General features: G+C 38.9%; 1 protein-coding gene across 1 annotated transcript in view; it reads left to right on the plus strand.

Moving 5' to 3' along the window:
- atp10a (ATPase phospholipid transporting 10A) overlaps positions 1–15,423 on the plus strand; it is a 268,627-nt gene that overhangs the window by 225,574 nt on the left and 27,630 nt on the right. Inside the window, exons 16-17 of the mRNA XM_028800040.2 lie at positions 2,894–3,019; positions 9,020–9,220. Coding sequence (XP_028655873.1) covers positions 2,894–3,019; positions 9,020–9,220 — 327 coding nt within the window. The remainder of the gene's footprint in view (positions 1–2,893; positions 3,020–9,019; positions 9,221–15,423) is intronic.

Below are 15,423 nucleotides of genomic sequence, written 5' to 3' on the forward strand. Positions count from 1 at the left end.
AACAGTACGTCGTAGATGCGTATGTTAAAACAGGGGGCTCTCAACTATCTCAGATTACATCAACAAGATCTGTGCATGGAACAATACAAAGGACTTTCAGACGCACTGCAAGCAAACGCTGAAAATAACGTATGTGTAGGCAAAATGATCATATTACCATCCACATTTCCAGGAAGTCCAAGATACATGCAACAAAACTATCAGGATGCCATGGCCATAGTACTCCAAGATACATGCAACAAAACTATCAGGATGCCATGGCCATAGTACGTAAATTCGGAAAGCCTGATTTATTTATCACTTTCATAAGTACTCCTGCTTGGCCGGAAATTTTACATGCACACTGCGTCTTTCAAGAAGTATTTATTTCTTCTTGATTTCTGAATTCCTTTCTCACCGTTTTCTGTTCCTATTCTTACACCACTGTATGCTACGGCGGGCGTCGGCTAGTAATGACATATTTTATGATCAGAAAGATCAATATTAGAGTAGTAAATAATTACTGAAATGTTATAGAATAGTTTGGGTAACTTGGTTTCTAGGGTGCAAAGGCTACTATCGCTCGTGTCTGAATTTTTAGTAATAAAATGCATTGCATTTGTCATTCCAATAGATGGTGCATTCCAACATTGACACAGCTCTCGCCAACTGTGGAAAAACCTAGTATGTCGCATCTTTCAAGTTTTCAGCAAATTGAAAAAATGATGTCGCCCTTATAATTAACGATCTCTAGATTTCATTTTTCTTGAGCTTTACGTACACAATATTGTTTTTTCACGAGTCAGCAACACCTGCAATTTAAATCATGCAGTTGCAGCATTTAAATCGTGATCGTAATCCGGCATTTTCATTGGTAGGCGGTCTTTCCTCATTGATCAGTGGAGTTGCTAGGTTTTTGTCTTGCAGTATTTAAAATACTACATACATATTAGGTTCTTCATTGTGCTATGACCGGATTGAATACATGGTAGTGGTGATGGCCAAATAACATCAGGAAAGACCTAGTAACTCCAAAAACTAAATTTTGAAAAGAAATGGCAGTTACTAGGTTTTTCCATTGCACGTGAGAGCTTTCACAAATCTCATACCAAATGCCATATAACAAAGACATATGCATTGCATATTAGTACTGCAAACATTAACACTGAGTTCTGCATTGGTTATTTAAATTTCAACCTGTTTTCAATGGGTACCACAGCTAGTTTTAAATACTTTTATAGGAACACTATTTTGAATTCTATTTAACATTACTTAGAAATTACTAAGTTTGCCAAAAATATTGAGGTGGAAGCATTGCTTGCTTCTGTCTTTTATTAAGTTTTGAGGTAAGGTACTTATACTCCTTAATTTGATGCTGGAGAGTGGCAGCATGTAAGATGTTAAAAGTAAGAGTTTCACTGTACTGTGTTATAATATCAACCCCATAAACCTATGTTAAAACAATTTTTTTTTTATCAAATCATCCAAAATTTTTTGAAAAAAAAAAATATATATATATTATTGGAGTTTTACAGTGGAATGCTTAATTATAAGGCACACATATTTGAGAACAGACTATTTTCAAGTGCATGGAGTCATTTAACTAAAGTACTTTTCATATGAATTTGCTTATTCCCAAACATATTATCATCATGAGGTGGTCAGTCAAGCTGCTGTTCTTTCACTTAAATTTCTTAAGTAATTTCTGGAAGTATACTGACTAACCCTGATCCAGGAATTTTCCTTTCTATCTAGTGTTTGTATGTTCTCTCGTTGTGTGTAATACATTGGCTTCATGACAGAGTAATTGATGACTGTATCTTACCCCTTTTCAGTGAGAGTGTGTGTGTGTTCGTGATTATGCTTTATGATGCTGAATCCTGCCTTGCACTTGATTCTTGCCAAAAATGCTCCATCCTTGAACTGGATTATAAGTGGGTTTGATGAAAGGTAAATAATTATTTCAGACAGTAGAATATTGTAGTTCTCTAGGAGAGGAATTGATTGTTCAGGTTGTTCCTCCAAAAGTGTCTGGTCCTGCTAATTTAGTAATGTTCCAAAAATATTAAGTGATGTAAAATGGTTACTGTTAGTCTACACACTAAACTTGCACTCTTTGTTGATATAATGACAAATTAAAGAAATAATATCAGACAATTTTTCTATTTTTTTTTTAGGAAAAATAATTAGAAATATTTTTGAAACAAATTGATATGATTTGTCATAATTTCAGGCTTTACCTCACTAAAACCTGAGATTTCAATAAAGTTATGAAAAATTTTGACGTTTTTTTCTTTCGACATTCTTTTTTTATAGCTTAAAGCTGGCAATTTTAACTGTAAACTCATTTCCATCCATTTAGAAATAAATGTCCTTCTCAAATAGTATTTTGTGACTTGTTATAATTTATTAGATATTAGAGACGTTTAGCATATTTTTAAATGTAATGAAGTATAACGGTATATCATGGAAAAGTGACATTGTGCCTGTTCTGTGGTATATACATGAACAAAGGCTGCCATTTCTATTCAGTACTGTCCTTAAAGTATTTTTATTTTCAAAAAAAGAAAAATTTTATAGTAATTTTAACAGGTAAGTGTGCAACAGTCTACATTGAATGCAGACAAAAAGGAGGAAATGTAAATTACAAAGTATGATAGTTGCAGCAAGAGTCTTTTTTTCCTTCTGGAATATACCAATATTAGATTGCGCAATATGATTGACTTTGTATATATCCATTTTAGACAGTAAATTGTTCAGTGTTTGTAGTATTTTAATCGTGTATTTTTGTTAGACTGGTTAATGTGCTCAAAATAGTTGATTTCTCTACTTTGTCTGATTTTATGTAGTTTGTCACTGCCATAGTTCCTGAAAAATTATTTTGAAATGTGGTTGTTTTTTTTTTTGTATAAAGGCTGTCATGGCTAGTGATTTTGCAATACCACGGTTCCAGTATTTGGAGAAACTGCTTCTTGTGCATGGACATTGGTGCTACTCAAGACTTGCAAATATGATTCTTTATTTTTTCTATAAAAATGCTGTAAGTTTTTTTTTATATTATTATTTATAAAATAAAAATAGTATTTTGTTGTAAATTCTCTGTGTAAATTTGGCCTTTTTTACGTACACCTCCGATATAGTATTATACTACTGCATGCTTATTATATTTTATGTATGTTCTGTTTTATTATTATTCCTGTAAAGTACATTTTCTTGAACCTTATCATTTATTTTACAAAATACCTTTGAATGGTGAAACTCACTCCGTTTTAAAATTATTATAATATAGGTCAAATTAATTTAGAATGAACTCCATTTTACCAAAATCCTCATTTTAACGAATATTTTTTTTGTTCCTGGCAAATTTTCTAAGAACTACTGTTAAAAAAAAGACCTCATTATCGTGAAGTCCTTTTTTCCTGCAGAAGTCATTACAACAAAGCCATTTTTCATAAAAAAAGCAGCAAAACACGCATATTTCTTCTTTACTTGGCCCAAAAAACGAGATTCAGGACCTCCACTGAATAGACAATTAGACCATACATTTATGTCACTTGGTTTACTCAATAATTATCAGACTCTTGCAGCTGCTTAGCTCAGGAAAGGTTACTGCAGGCTGGTGGCATTGTGGATGCATCTAGGGTCAGGATAATCGTCAATCAAATTTGAGTTTAACTGTACTTGTGGAGCGTGTGTTATCACCACAGAGGAACAATATTTATGTAACTTAAGCAGCGCATGCTTTGGCCACTGATTGGGACCCCGAAATAATAAATAATAATACATTTTATGTATATAGTGTCTTTCTCACCCCCTTCCCAAGGACCTCGAAGTCTACTAATACTGACTGTGTGGTATGGACACTGAGGGGAGCCGTTTAAATAAATAAAGTTTGTAACTTCTTGCTGCTATTGATGCTAGCAAGATGAAAATATATGTTGCTGTGAAGTTTGGTATTCCACTGTCACCTTTCTCAACTGTATGTGCTGAAACACAGCACTATGTTCCAATTCCATTATAATGAAATCTCCATTACAACTAATTATTTTTTCAGCCCTGAGCACTTCATTCTAACGGAACTTGACATGTATAAAAGTGTGGTTTTGTTTACTTGTAAAAAACTAATTTCATCACTTAAATAATATAATCATTTGCAGAATAATGCAGTACATTTTTAGGTGACAGAAGTAAGATTTGTGCATGGTATGTTCTGTAATTAACAATAAGAGCAGCTCACTACTGAAAATGGGGAATATAGGAGTCGGGATCAAACCGGGGACTCATGATTACAAGTCAGCAAATCTTACTGCTACGCCACGGAAGCTGTTGTATCGTCCTTGGTCCTTTTGTGAAAGTGTTTATTTGATCTTGGCTTCACACATTATATAGTTTATGCCAACATTTTGTCATTTACTACTAAAATATGAAAAATAATTCTGTTTTAACAATGTGTTTACACAGATTATTGTAGAAACGGAACACACATGAAATGCATTTGTTCCAAATAATGATCTATTCTTTCCACTCTAAAACTCCAGCACTTCACTCCCAGATAATCAAGGCATGAGCTGGGAGAACTTTGTGCACATTCTGCAGCGGTGGGGGGATGGAATAGCAGGCTGCTTGCTGCTTGTCTTTATCGGCACATTTACAGGACAAAAGACGCTGACGTAGAGATGCGATGGAATTTAAGGTGGGCCGGATCTACAAGTTTTTCGTAGGCTCTGTTAATTCTAGTGTTAATCAGTCAATCGAAACTACATAGAGAACGCACCAGTCCATGAAGAGATTCTCTCACTAAAAAGAGGCTACTTGTCAAAAAGGTTGAAAGCCACTGTAACTTAAATGATCTAAAATTCAAGCAAGGAAAACAAAATGTTATCTATATATTAGTGAAGTACACTATGGTATGACTATCTCACTGACACTATAATTTACTAAGGTGATGAGACATCCTGATGACAGGCACAGTCCCAATTTCAGGCTATGAGCCCCCGGTTTTAATAGGCTGTCCATTGTAACAGATAGAGGTGTGGTCCACCTCTTGAACCCTCAGGTACCACTCTGAACACCAGGCGAATCTATAAATATTATTTATTTTATAAATAAACCGTGCACAAAGCACTCTTCGCACCACACTCATATAAACACTATTCTCTCTAAACAATACTCTCTCCTCCTCGCCCAGACACTTGCCACCCTACCTCCCAGCTCAGCTCAGTGTCTGGGCTTTCCCACAGTCCTTTTATATGCCCTGACCCGGAAGTGGTTCCTGACCAAACCCACAAGTCCTTATTCCCTCCGGGTCAGGGTAAATAGTCCTTTCTTCAGCCCGGGAGCACGTCATTCCTTCCTGTCACGTGATGATGGCACATAAGAACCCACTAGCCACCCTGCAGCGACTCCCGGTGGTCCCCAAGGTATCCAGCAGGGCTGTGTATATAAACTACAAAGTCCATGAGGCCCTGCTGGAACTCGGGGCACGATTATGCTGTGCGGAGGGCTTCTCCTGGCGGCCTGGGGGTGGCGACCGGAGTCTGTAGCCGGTCGTCCATCACACCATCTAATAAAGTTTTTCAGTGCTGCACACATTTATTTGCCAAAACATACAGTGTCACAATATGTTTACAACAGCATGAACGAAACTGTCACTTGAGAACCCTGTTTGATTAACAATTTGTGTTATATCAAACCAATATCACATGGAGGAACAAGAAACAGACAAAAACAGAGCACCTGCATTTATTTATTTATATTTCAAGTAATGTGTGGAAAATACATGTTCATTTGTGAAAGTGTTTTTCTTTTTTTCTGTTCTCGGATCCCTATCTGATGATGTTGAGATATATTGGGCATTATGAGGATGGGCTTTATGTGTCAACATACATGCTACATAAATGTCTTGGTCATCTTTTACCATAATGGTAATGGTTACTCGCTGTAATAAAGTGTGTCTTTCACTTGTGTTATTCCCAAACATTTGTCATAACTAATTAGCTTTGGAAGTCCCATTCATAAAAATTAATATACCCAAACATCCTCAAGCCCAGAAGGACTTAATTACAAAAGTTTGTTTTTATTTATTTAAGTTATGTTAATTGTCACTTGCAAATTGTCACTATGAGTAAGAGGTGTGTGTTCGTTTATGTGAGTGTGTGAATAAGAGTGGTCCCTGTGATAGACAAGAGCCCTGCTCAGGCCTATTTTCAGCCTTTTGCTCAGTCCTTGTGGGATAGTCTCTGACCCCCACTACCTTGAAATTGATTGAGAAGGTTCTTGAACCTACCTACTGAGCTCAGTCCATTGAGGGCTACAGTGCCTGCACAGCACTCTAGCACACCTCAATGTTATGCCATGCGTACATTTTCTAAGTTGTTTTAATTTGTCATGGATAACTTATTACATATATATTTATTATCATGTACTTGAATAATCTTAAATAAGATAATGACTTGTACTACAGTTAATTTAAAGTAAGTGCCATTTTACTGTATTTGATGTGATGAAACCGAAAATATAATACTGAGTGGGAAGAGACAGTCTTTTTTGGGTACAGAGCCAATTGAGTCAGGTTACTAAAAATGCTGAATACTCCTCACTATCTTATCTTATTCTCTGCCTGCCTTATCTGTAACAGTCATATGAATTCCAATAAATATGTCTTAAAAAGAAAGTGTTTAATATATTTGCCCTAGCTTATCAAAAAACACTTATGCCATTATTGTGATGCACTCTGGAAGGCAAGATTGAGAAACAGAGATAGAGAGAGATGGTGCTGGCCTTGTAAGGCCTGCACATGGCTGCAGACTCTGGGGCATCTCACTAAGTTATTTCCCACCACCGACTTTCTAGAATTACTTCTTCCATTTCAGGGTCATTGAAAGCATCCTGGCAGTGTGTCCTGTTGTCTTGCACAATATCCTGAATAGAGAAAACCCACGAGGGCACAAAAACATGCATACCACACATAAACAATAGTCTGAGCTGTAAATCTCGCCAGCGTCCTTAAAGTTGTGAGACACCAATCCCTAACATTGTTTTACTATGCTGCTTATATTAAGGATAATTGACCTAATATAGACGAACTTTCTGTGATAGACCTCCAAGTGTTGGTTCCTGCTTTGTAGCCAATTTTGGATGGTGAGGCATCAGATGCCTACAACCCTAATTTTTCCCAAATCATTAATGTCCTTTAATAGGTCCAACAGTTGGTAAGTAATAAAATGTTTGTGTTAAAAACTAGGGGTGGGTGATCTTTCCAAAAAATCATATCATGATCCTTTTTACACTAAATCACGATCCACGATCTGAATTGTGATCTATCTTTTCAATGTGGCATATACTTGAGAGAATATCTGGACTCAAACTCATTAAGACCTAAGTTACACTTTATTTTAAATATAAAACAAAGTTGAATTCAATTGTGAATAGATTACTTATATGAAAACAATTCTATAATAAAATGTAAATAAGGGCAATTTTCAAATTCTGACACTTTCAATCATGAACATTCTTTAAAAAACTGTAATCAGCAGCTAAAAGATAACATAAATATAAACAATATAAACAAGTTGACTTTTTAAAATTCTGGCAGTTTCACACATTAAAAAATGTTTTACATTTTTACAGTTTCAGTTTCAACTTTGATCAACAGCCACATAACCATAACAGTTTTTTTTAAATGTATTTAAATGTAAACATAAGTTCAAGAAGACTGTTTCACAATCATTCTAGGTAATAAAATTAACAAACCAAAACAGAGTAATAAACAGCTAAGATTAGAGGTAGAAAGGTAGATGATGAGGTAGAAACAGGTGAAAGAACATTTTAAATACAGGTACAAACAACTTCACTATGCTATTAAACTAGCTATCTAAACTCCAGGCAGTTTAGTTACATATTTTAAACATGAAAGGTTAGGTTGACATTCTGTTTATATTAGATGTAATGATTTTCTGCTTACACAGTCACAGGTTTTTTGCAAGGAAAATCAATTGATCCACTTTATGGGGTTTCAGAGTAGCCCTTTGACTTGTGACAATATTGCCACATGTGCTAAACACTGTTTTTGATGGTGCACTGGTTGATGGGATACAAAGGTAGTTTTTTGCCAGGCATCCAGACTCAGGTATGGCTCGGATATTCGACTGGACCAAAAGTCACTTGTCGTTGCAAAAAATTTGCCGTTCTTCAATTGCTTCACAACCCTCTGTCGACAATCGCTATACATAAGCGCATCTAAAAGTGTGCATCAGTTTCTTAAAACCCACTTTATCTACAGCTTTGAATGGTACTATATCCTTAGTTAGGTAGAATGTGACCGCCTCAGTGACCTCTTTCCATTGTTTGCTGCTTTTATCATATTTTTCAACTGCTCTAATGCGTCGGTCAATGACAACTGTTCATGCTTCGCGACCACTCAAGATACAGATGAGTGGGGATGTATTGACCAGACTGAAACAGTCTTGGCATGTTCCTTCGGGTGTCTCAGTTTAAGATGATTAAATAGATTTGTCGTATTGCCTCCCAAAGTGCCGACCATTGTCTGACATATTTTACATATAATTTTGCTTTGTGCAGTATCTGACTGTGCATAGTTGAACCACTGCCACACCATTAGCGTCGAGGCCTCCTTTGTCACAACCACCTCATCTGCAGATGCTACTTGCGCTATGAACTGTTTTCAACTTTTGCACACAAGAAAGCCATGGTGGAGTCACGTGATATAATTTGGCCAATCACAACGGGAAATCATTCTGTTGGTTTGTGGACTTGGCACAGATCCATCAGTATCGAGTATTAGAAGAATATAAAAGATCACAATCTGAACGGTTCGCTTGAAAATTAGATTATGGATGTCTTTAAGATCAATCACAATCTAAAATCGTCAGATTGCGCACCCCTGTTAAGAACTCGGATTAATGAATAAAATATTTTATACATCTTTCAACAGTCTGGGTAAAAAAGTTGTTTTTTAATTCCTTTTTTAGTACATTTACTTTAAGGCATTTCATTGGCTGTTTTTTTTCTCTCATTGCAGATGTTTGTGGCCCTTCTTTTTTGGTACCAGTTCTACTGTGGATTTTCAGGATCATCAATGGTGGACCAGTGGTATCTTATTTTCTTCAATCTTATGTTCTCATCTTTCCCTCAGCTGGTTACTGGTATTCTCGACAAAGATGTTTCCTCACAAACACTATTGACCCTACCTCAACTCTATAAGAATGGACAGAACTCTGAGGTAAAAAAAAAACAATGCTATACTGCTCATTCCTTAAGGTGTTAATTTTTCCCCTAGTTTTGTATGTATAACAAAAGAGAGTAAATAAAAGTATCATCATGTATAAGAAAAGGAGGATTAAAATAATAAGTATGCATTAAGTTCAAATGTGCAGTATATTTTGTTTACCTTATGAACAGAAAAGAGGGTAATGTGCTACAAAGTATCACATCAACTATAATTGCATTTTTCAGTGATAAAGTAGTGTAATGTGTTAGATTTTAAATTTTTGTAAACACAATACAGTTACTGACTTAACTAAAATTTCATTACTTGTGTTACACTTATGTTTTCAAGTAGATTTTTTGTACATGTCGTAAAAGTCTTGAAGGAAAGGCAAGTGAGGCTCTCCAGTCTGCATCCCCACCCCAGTTTGCACTGCACATGCTCACTATTTTTGGAGAACACATTGTATTTTGTGATGCTGTCAGATCAATAATGGGGATTTCTGTTATTTGAAGAGATTACACGATTGTTCATTTTATTTCAAGAATCTATTGAGGTCAACTTTATCTATTTTAAGAAATAAAGATACTGAGTTTTTACATTAAAAGATAATAATTTATCAGTTTTACAATACATTGAAAGAATATGATTAGCATAATGAATGTAATTATAGTTTAAAGAAGACAGAGAGAAAAGAACCACAGTGTATGCCTAGGAACATTTATAATTAAATTAAAATGATAACTACATTGATGTTTTTGTTTGTTATTAAGTACAAAATGTTGATCAAAGAGGTCATTAAAATTTCAGAGGCAAAAAATATTCAATATTCATTCTGTTAACCTTTAGAAATGACAGCATATGATAGGCAGAATTGTTAGCAGACAAGAAGAAATAAAAGCAGGGTCTAAGAAGAGATTTTCTTAACACCAAAATAACAAAGCTCAATACCTAATCTAAATCATAACCAAAGTTCAGGAAAGTCTGAGTCAAAACTGAAAGTGATAAACAAAATTAAAAATTGCATGCAAAGTCTTTCTTAATTTGATAACATGACATACAAAAAAACACCACTGCAGTTTACAAAATTTTTTTCTTCCCACAGTGCATCTTGCTCCAGTCTTTTCTCCAGGTAAACGATACACACACACACACACACACACACACACACCAGGCTGCCCACATGATCTTAAAGAAAATGTTATTCATCAGACCAGGCCACCTTCTTCATTCATTGTTCAGTTCTGGCACTCATGTGCCTGTTGTAGATGCTATTGTCGGTAGACGGGTCAACACGGGCACTATGACCGTTCTGCGGCCAGACAGCCACATACTAAGCAAGCTGCGATGCACTGTGTGTTCTGACACCTTTCTGTCATGGCCAGCATTAAGTTATTCAGCAATTTGTGATACAGTAGCTCTTCTGTGGGATTGCTCCCCACTCGCATCAATAAGCCATGGGCACCCGTGTCCCTGTCGCCAGTTCACCGATTGTCCGTTTTTGGATCTTTTTTGGTAGGTTTTAATCACAAGAAACATAGTGGGTTTTAATGTCACAGCTGACCAATGTAGGTTCCCATGCTTCAAAAACAATAGAGTATGCCTGGGGGGCTAAACCCTGTGGGGTAGAACAACCTTGAATTTGTCACAGAATATTAGAAAAATTGTTTTCACAAAATGCAAATACTGTATGCTACTGTTAAGATAATGACTTCTCCATCTATATCCAGTAGGGGAGTGCAAACTCCCTGTTTTTTGTGTTATTTTAAGATTATTTTCCTTTAATATGAAGAAAGTAATGTTGACCAGAACTGAAAACTGAAGCGATGTAGCAATCTGATTGAATTTTTCCAAAGGATAACTGTTAATAATGTTTACCATTGTAAAAATTAACATAGTTGAAGTCTCTTCTTTTCAGACAAAATATACAATAATGAGATTTATTGAATAAACCAGGTCGGTCAGATCAGATCAAAGGTCACTATTTGAATATATTTCAAACATTTGAAAAAAGTCTTGTTCAAAAGCAAAAACTACCACTGGATTGTAAACGAACGGTATTTTGCCTCATGCTAATTTCTGCAGCATCCCTTTTGTAGCTTTTAACTGTTAGCTTGTATAATCATTAATAAAACTGAAAGATTAAAAATAGATTTTGACACACTTCTCCAGCACTATAAAACTATTGTTCTGCTCCTAATTTGTTGTTTTTGCTGTTTTAAGCTAGTACCATTAAGCATCCATTTAACATAAAACCTGGTTTCTTTCATCATTAATCATAATGGAAAATAACTGCCAATTATCCGATGTTCCTTTTATTATTGCAGTGGCTTTAAAATCGCTAGTTTAAAGTGCATTATTAGTGTCGACAAAGCATATTTAGCTACCTCAACCAACAAGCATTTCATAGGAAGCTTCTGCCTTAACACATAATACCATATAATGAATAAAACAAAGATATAATGAAACATAAGTGTTAGGATTAGTTGTATTGTATTTTTTCTGTATCTTTAAAGGGTGATAGGGGCCATATTTAGTTGAAACCCGTATGTTATTCTTGGCAAGTAGCTGCCATTCGTGTTAATCACCTAGTGTCCCATGCTACATACTTATCAAAATGGGTCTGCAAACTCGATTGTACTTCCACCAGCTATGTTTTTTTAAAACTATCTATAGCCTACACTATGTTTCTTGTGATTTGTTTTAAGAAAATGCTTAAAATTTATTTGAGATGGGTAGTGAATTTATGTCTTCTGCACTCAAGAACCTAAAAGATGCATAGCTTTGAGTAAAGTAATGAATGTTTTTAATGTGTTTAAGCAACCATTAGCAATTTTGTCTTGGTAATGTTGAAGTTCCACTTTTTTTCTTTAAATCCAATTGCTTTTTATGCACAGAGAATTCCAATTTTGTGAAGAGCTTTGCTTTTAAGCAGCACTTCCGTTTGAAGGCTGTATCATTTAAGCAACCATGTGTGAGTCATAAATACTTTGTGCTTTGCAAATGAACAGCAAGCAAAAAGTTATAAATATTAACAATAACAAAACATAAAAAGGCACATTAAGTACAAACGTAAAAAGTAGTACCTAGAACATTTACCCTACATTTCAGTATGTTTGATTATTTGCTTATTTTTTAGATGAATATTCATACTTTAATTTTTGGCTAATTTGATGGCCCCAGTATAAGCACATGTTGGCATATATTTTATTGTCATATTGTAACATCAAAACTTTTCCCAATCTATTTTGATTCATTTGCCCACTTAGGGTGTAACTTAATTCAGTTTTCAGTGGAATAACAGACATAAAGGAGTACTTCACCCAAAAACAATACTTTTCTTAAATGTTACTTACCCATGTACTTTATAGTGATGGGCAAAAAAATTTTAATCTCATGTTTTCATGTAGAAAATGGTAAGAACGTTTATGATTATGATTTAACAGTCACAGTAGAGGACCAGTGCAGTACAACAGCAAACAATATTGAAACGTCCAAGAAAACAAAAATCACATTACTCAAGTCCCATAATTCACATGCAAAGCCACCCAGGTGATTAAGATGGGCATCCATCCATCCATCCATCCATCCATTCTCTTCCGTTTATCCGAGGTCGGGTCGCGGGGGTAGCAGCTTGAGCAGAGATGCCCAGACTTCCTAGTCCCTCCAGCGTCTCCTGGGTCTTCCCCGGGGCCTCCTCCCGGTTGGACGTGCCCGGAACACCTCACCAGGGAGGCGTCCAGGAGGCATCCTAATCAGATGCCCGAGCCACCTCATCTGACTCCTCTCGATGCGGAGGAGCAGCGGCTCTACTCTGAGACCCTCCCGGATGACTGAGCTTCTCACCCTATCTTTAAGGGAGAGCCCAGACACCCTGCAGAGGAAACTCATTTCAGCCGCTTGTATTCGCGATCTCGTTCTTTCTGTCACTACCCATAGCTCATGACCATAGGTGAGGGTAGGAACATAGATCGACCGGTAAATTGAGAGCTTTGCCTTATGGCTCAGCTCCTTTTTCACCACGACAGACCGATGCAGATCCCACATCACTGCGGACGCCGCACCGATCCGCCTGTCGATCTCACGCTCCATTCTTCCCTCACTCGTGAACAAGACCCCAAGATACTTGAACTCCTCCACTTGAGGCAGGATCTCGCTCCCAACCCTGAGAGGGCACTCCACCCTTTTCCGGCTGAGGACCATGGTCTCGGATTTGGAGGTGCTGATTCCCATCCCAGCCGCTTCACACTCAGCTGCGAACCGATCCAGAGAGAGCTGAAGATCACGGCCTGATGAAGCAAACAGGACAACATCATCTGCAAAAAGCAGTGACCCAATCCTGAGTCCACCAAACCGGACCCCCTCAACATCCTGGCTGCGCCTAGAAATTCTGTCCATAAAAGTTATGAACAGAATCAGTGACAAAGGGCAGCCCTGGCGGAGTCCAACTCTCACTGGAAACGGGTTCGACTTACTGCCGGCAATGCGGACCAAGCTCTGACACCGGTTGTACAGGGACCGAACCGCCCTTGTCAGGGGGTCCGGTACTCCATACTCCTGGAGCACCCCCCACAGGATTCCCCGAGGAACACGGTCGAACGCCTTTTCCAAGTCCACAAAACACATGTAGACTGGTTGGGCGAACTCCCATGCACCCTCCAGGACTCTGCTAAGGGTGTAGAGCTGGTCCACTGTTCCGCGACCAGGACGAAAACCACACTGTTCCTTCTGAATCCGAGGTTCGATTATCCGACGGACCCTCCTCTCCAGAACCCCCGAATAGACTTTTCCAGGGAGGCTGAGGAGTGTGATCCCTCTGTAGTTGGAAAACACCCTCCGGTCCCCCTTCTTAAAGAGGGGGACCACCACCCCGGTCTGCCAATCCAGAGGCACTGTCCCTGATGTCCATGCGATGTTGTAGAGACGTGTCAACCAAGACAGCCCTACAACATCCAGAGCCTTGAGGAACTCCGGGCGTATCTCATCCACCCCCGGGGCCCTGCCACCAAGGAGTTTTTTGACCACCTCGGTGACCTCAGTCCCAGAGATGGGGGAGCCCACCTCCGAGTCCCCAGGCTCTGCTTCCTCATTGGAAGGCATGTTATTGGGATTGAGGAGGTCTTCGAAGTACTCCCCCCACCGACCCACAACGTCCCGAGTCGAGGTCAGCAGCGCACCATCTCCACCATATACAGTGTTGACACTGCATTGCTTCCCCCTCCTGAGACGCCGGACTTGGACCAGAATCTCCTCGAAGCCATCCGAAATTCGTTCTCCATGGCCTCCCCAAACTCCTCCCATGCCCGAGTTTTTGCCTCAGCAACCACCAAAGCTGCATTCCGCTTGGCCTGCCAGTACCTATCAGCTGCCTCCAGAGTCCCACAGGACAAAAGGGACCAGTAGGACTCCTTCTTCAGCTTGACGGCATCCTTCACCGCCGGTGTCCACCAGCGGGTTTGGGGATTGCCGCCACAACAGGTACCGACCACCTTACGGCCACAGCTCCGGTCAGCCGCCTCAACAATAGAGGCACGGAACATGGCCCATTCGGACTCAATGTCCCCCACCTCCCTCGGGACATGGTCAAAGTTTTGCCGGAGGTGGGAGTTGAAGCTACTTCTGACAGGGGGCTCTGCCAGACGTTCCCAGCAGACCCTCACAACACGTTTGGGCCTACCAGGCCTGACCGGCATCCTCCCCCACCATCAAAGCCAACTCACCACCAGGTGGTGATCAGTTGACAGCTCCGCCCCTCTCTTCACCCGAGTGTCCAAGACATGTGGCCGCAAGTCCGACGACACGACCACAAAGTCGATCATCGAACTCAGGCCTAGGGTGTCCTGGTGCCAAGTGCACATATGAACACCCCTATGCTTGAACATGGTGTTCGTTATGGACAATCCGTGACGAGCACAGAAGTCCAATAACAAAACACAACTCAGGTTCAGATCGGGGGGGGGCCATTCCTCCCAATCACGCCCTTCCAGGTCTCACTGTCATTGCCTACGTGAGCATTGAAGTCTCCCAGCAGTACGAGGGAGTCCCCAGATGGTATGCCCTCTAGCACACCCTCCAGGGACTCCAAAAAGGGTGGGTACTCCGAACTGCTGTTCAGCGCATACGCACAAACAACAGTTAGGACCTGTCCCCCCACCCGAAGGCGGAGGGAGGCTACCCTCTCGTCTACCGGGGTAAACCCCAACGAACAGGCTCCAAGT

Source organism: Erpetoichthys calabaricus, chromosome 4, assembly GCF_900747795.2.
Source record: "Erpetoichthys calabaricus chromosome 4, fErpCal1.3, whole genome shotgun sequence".
In the NCBI taxonomy this organism is placed as follows: domain Eukaryota; kingdom Metazoa; phylum Chordata; class Cladistia; order Polypteriformes; family Polypteridae; genus Erpetoichthys; species Erpetoichthys calabaricus.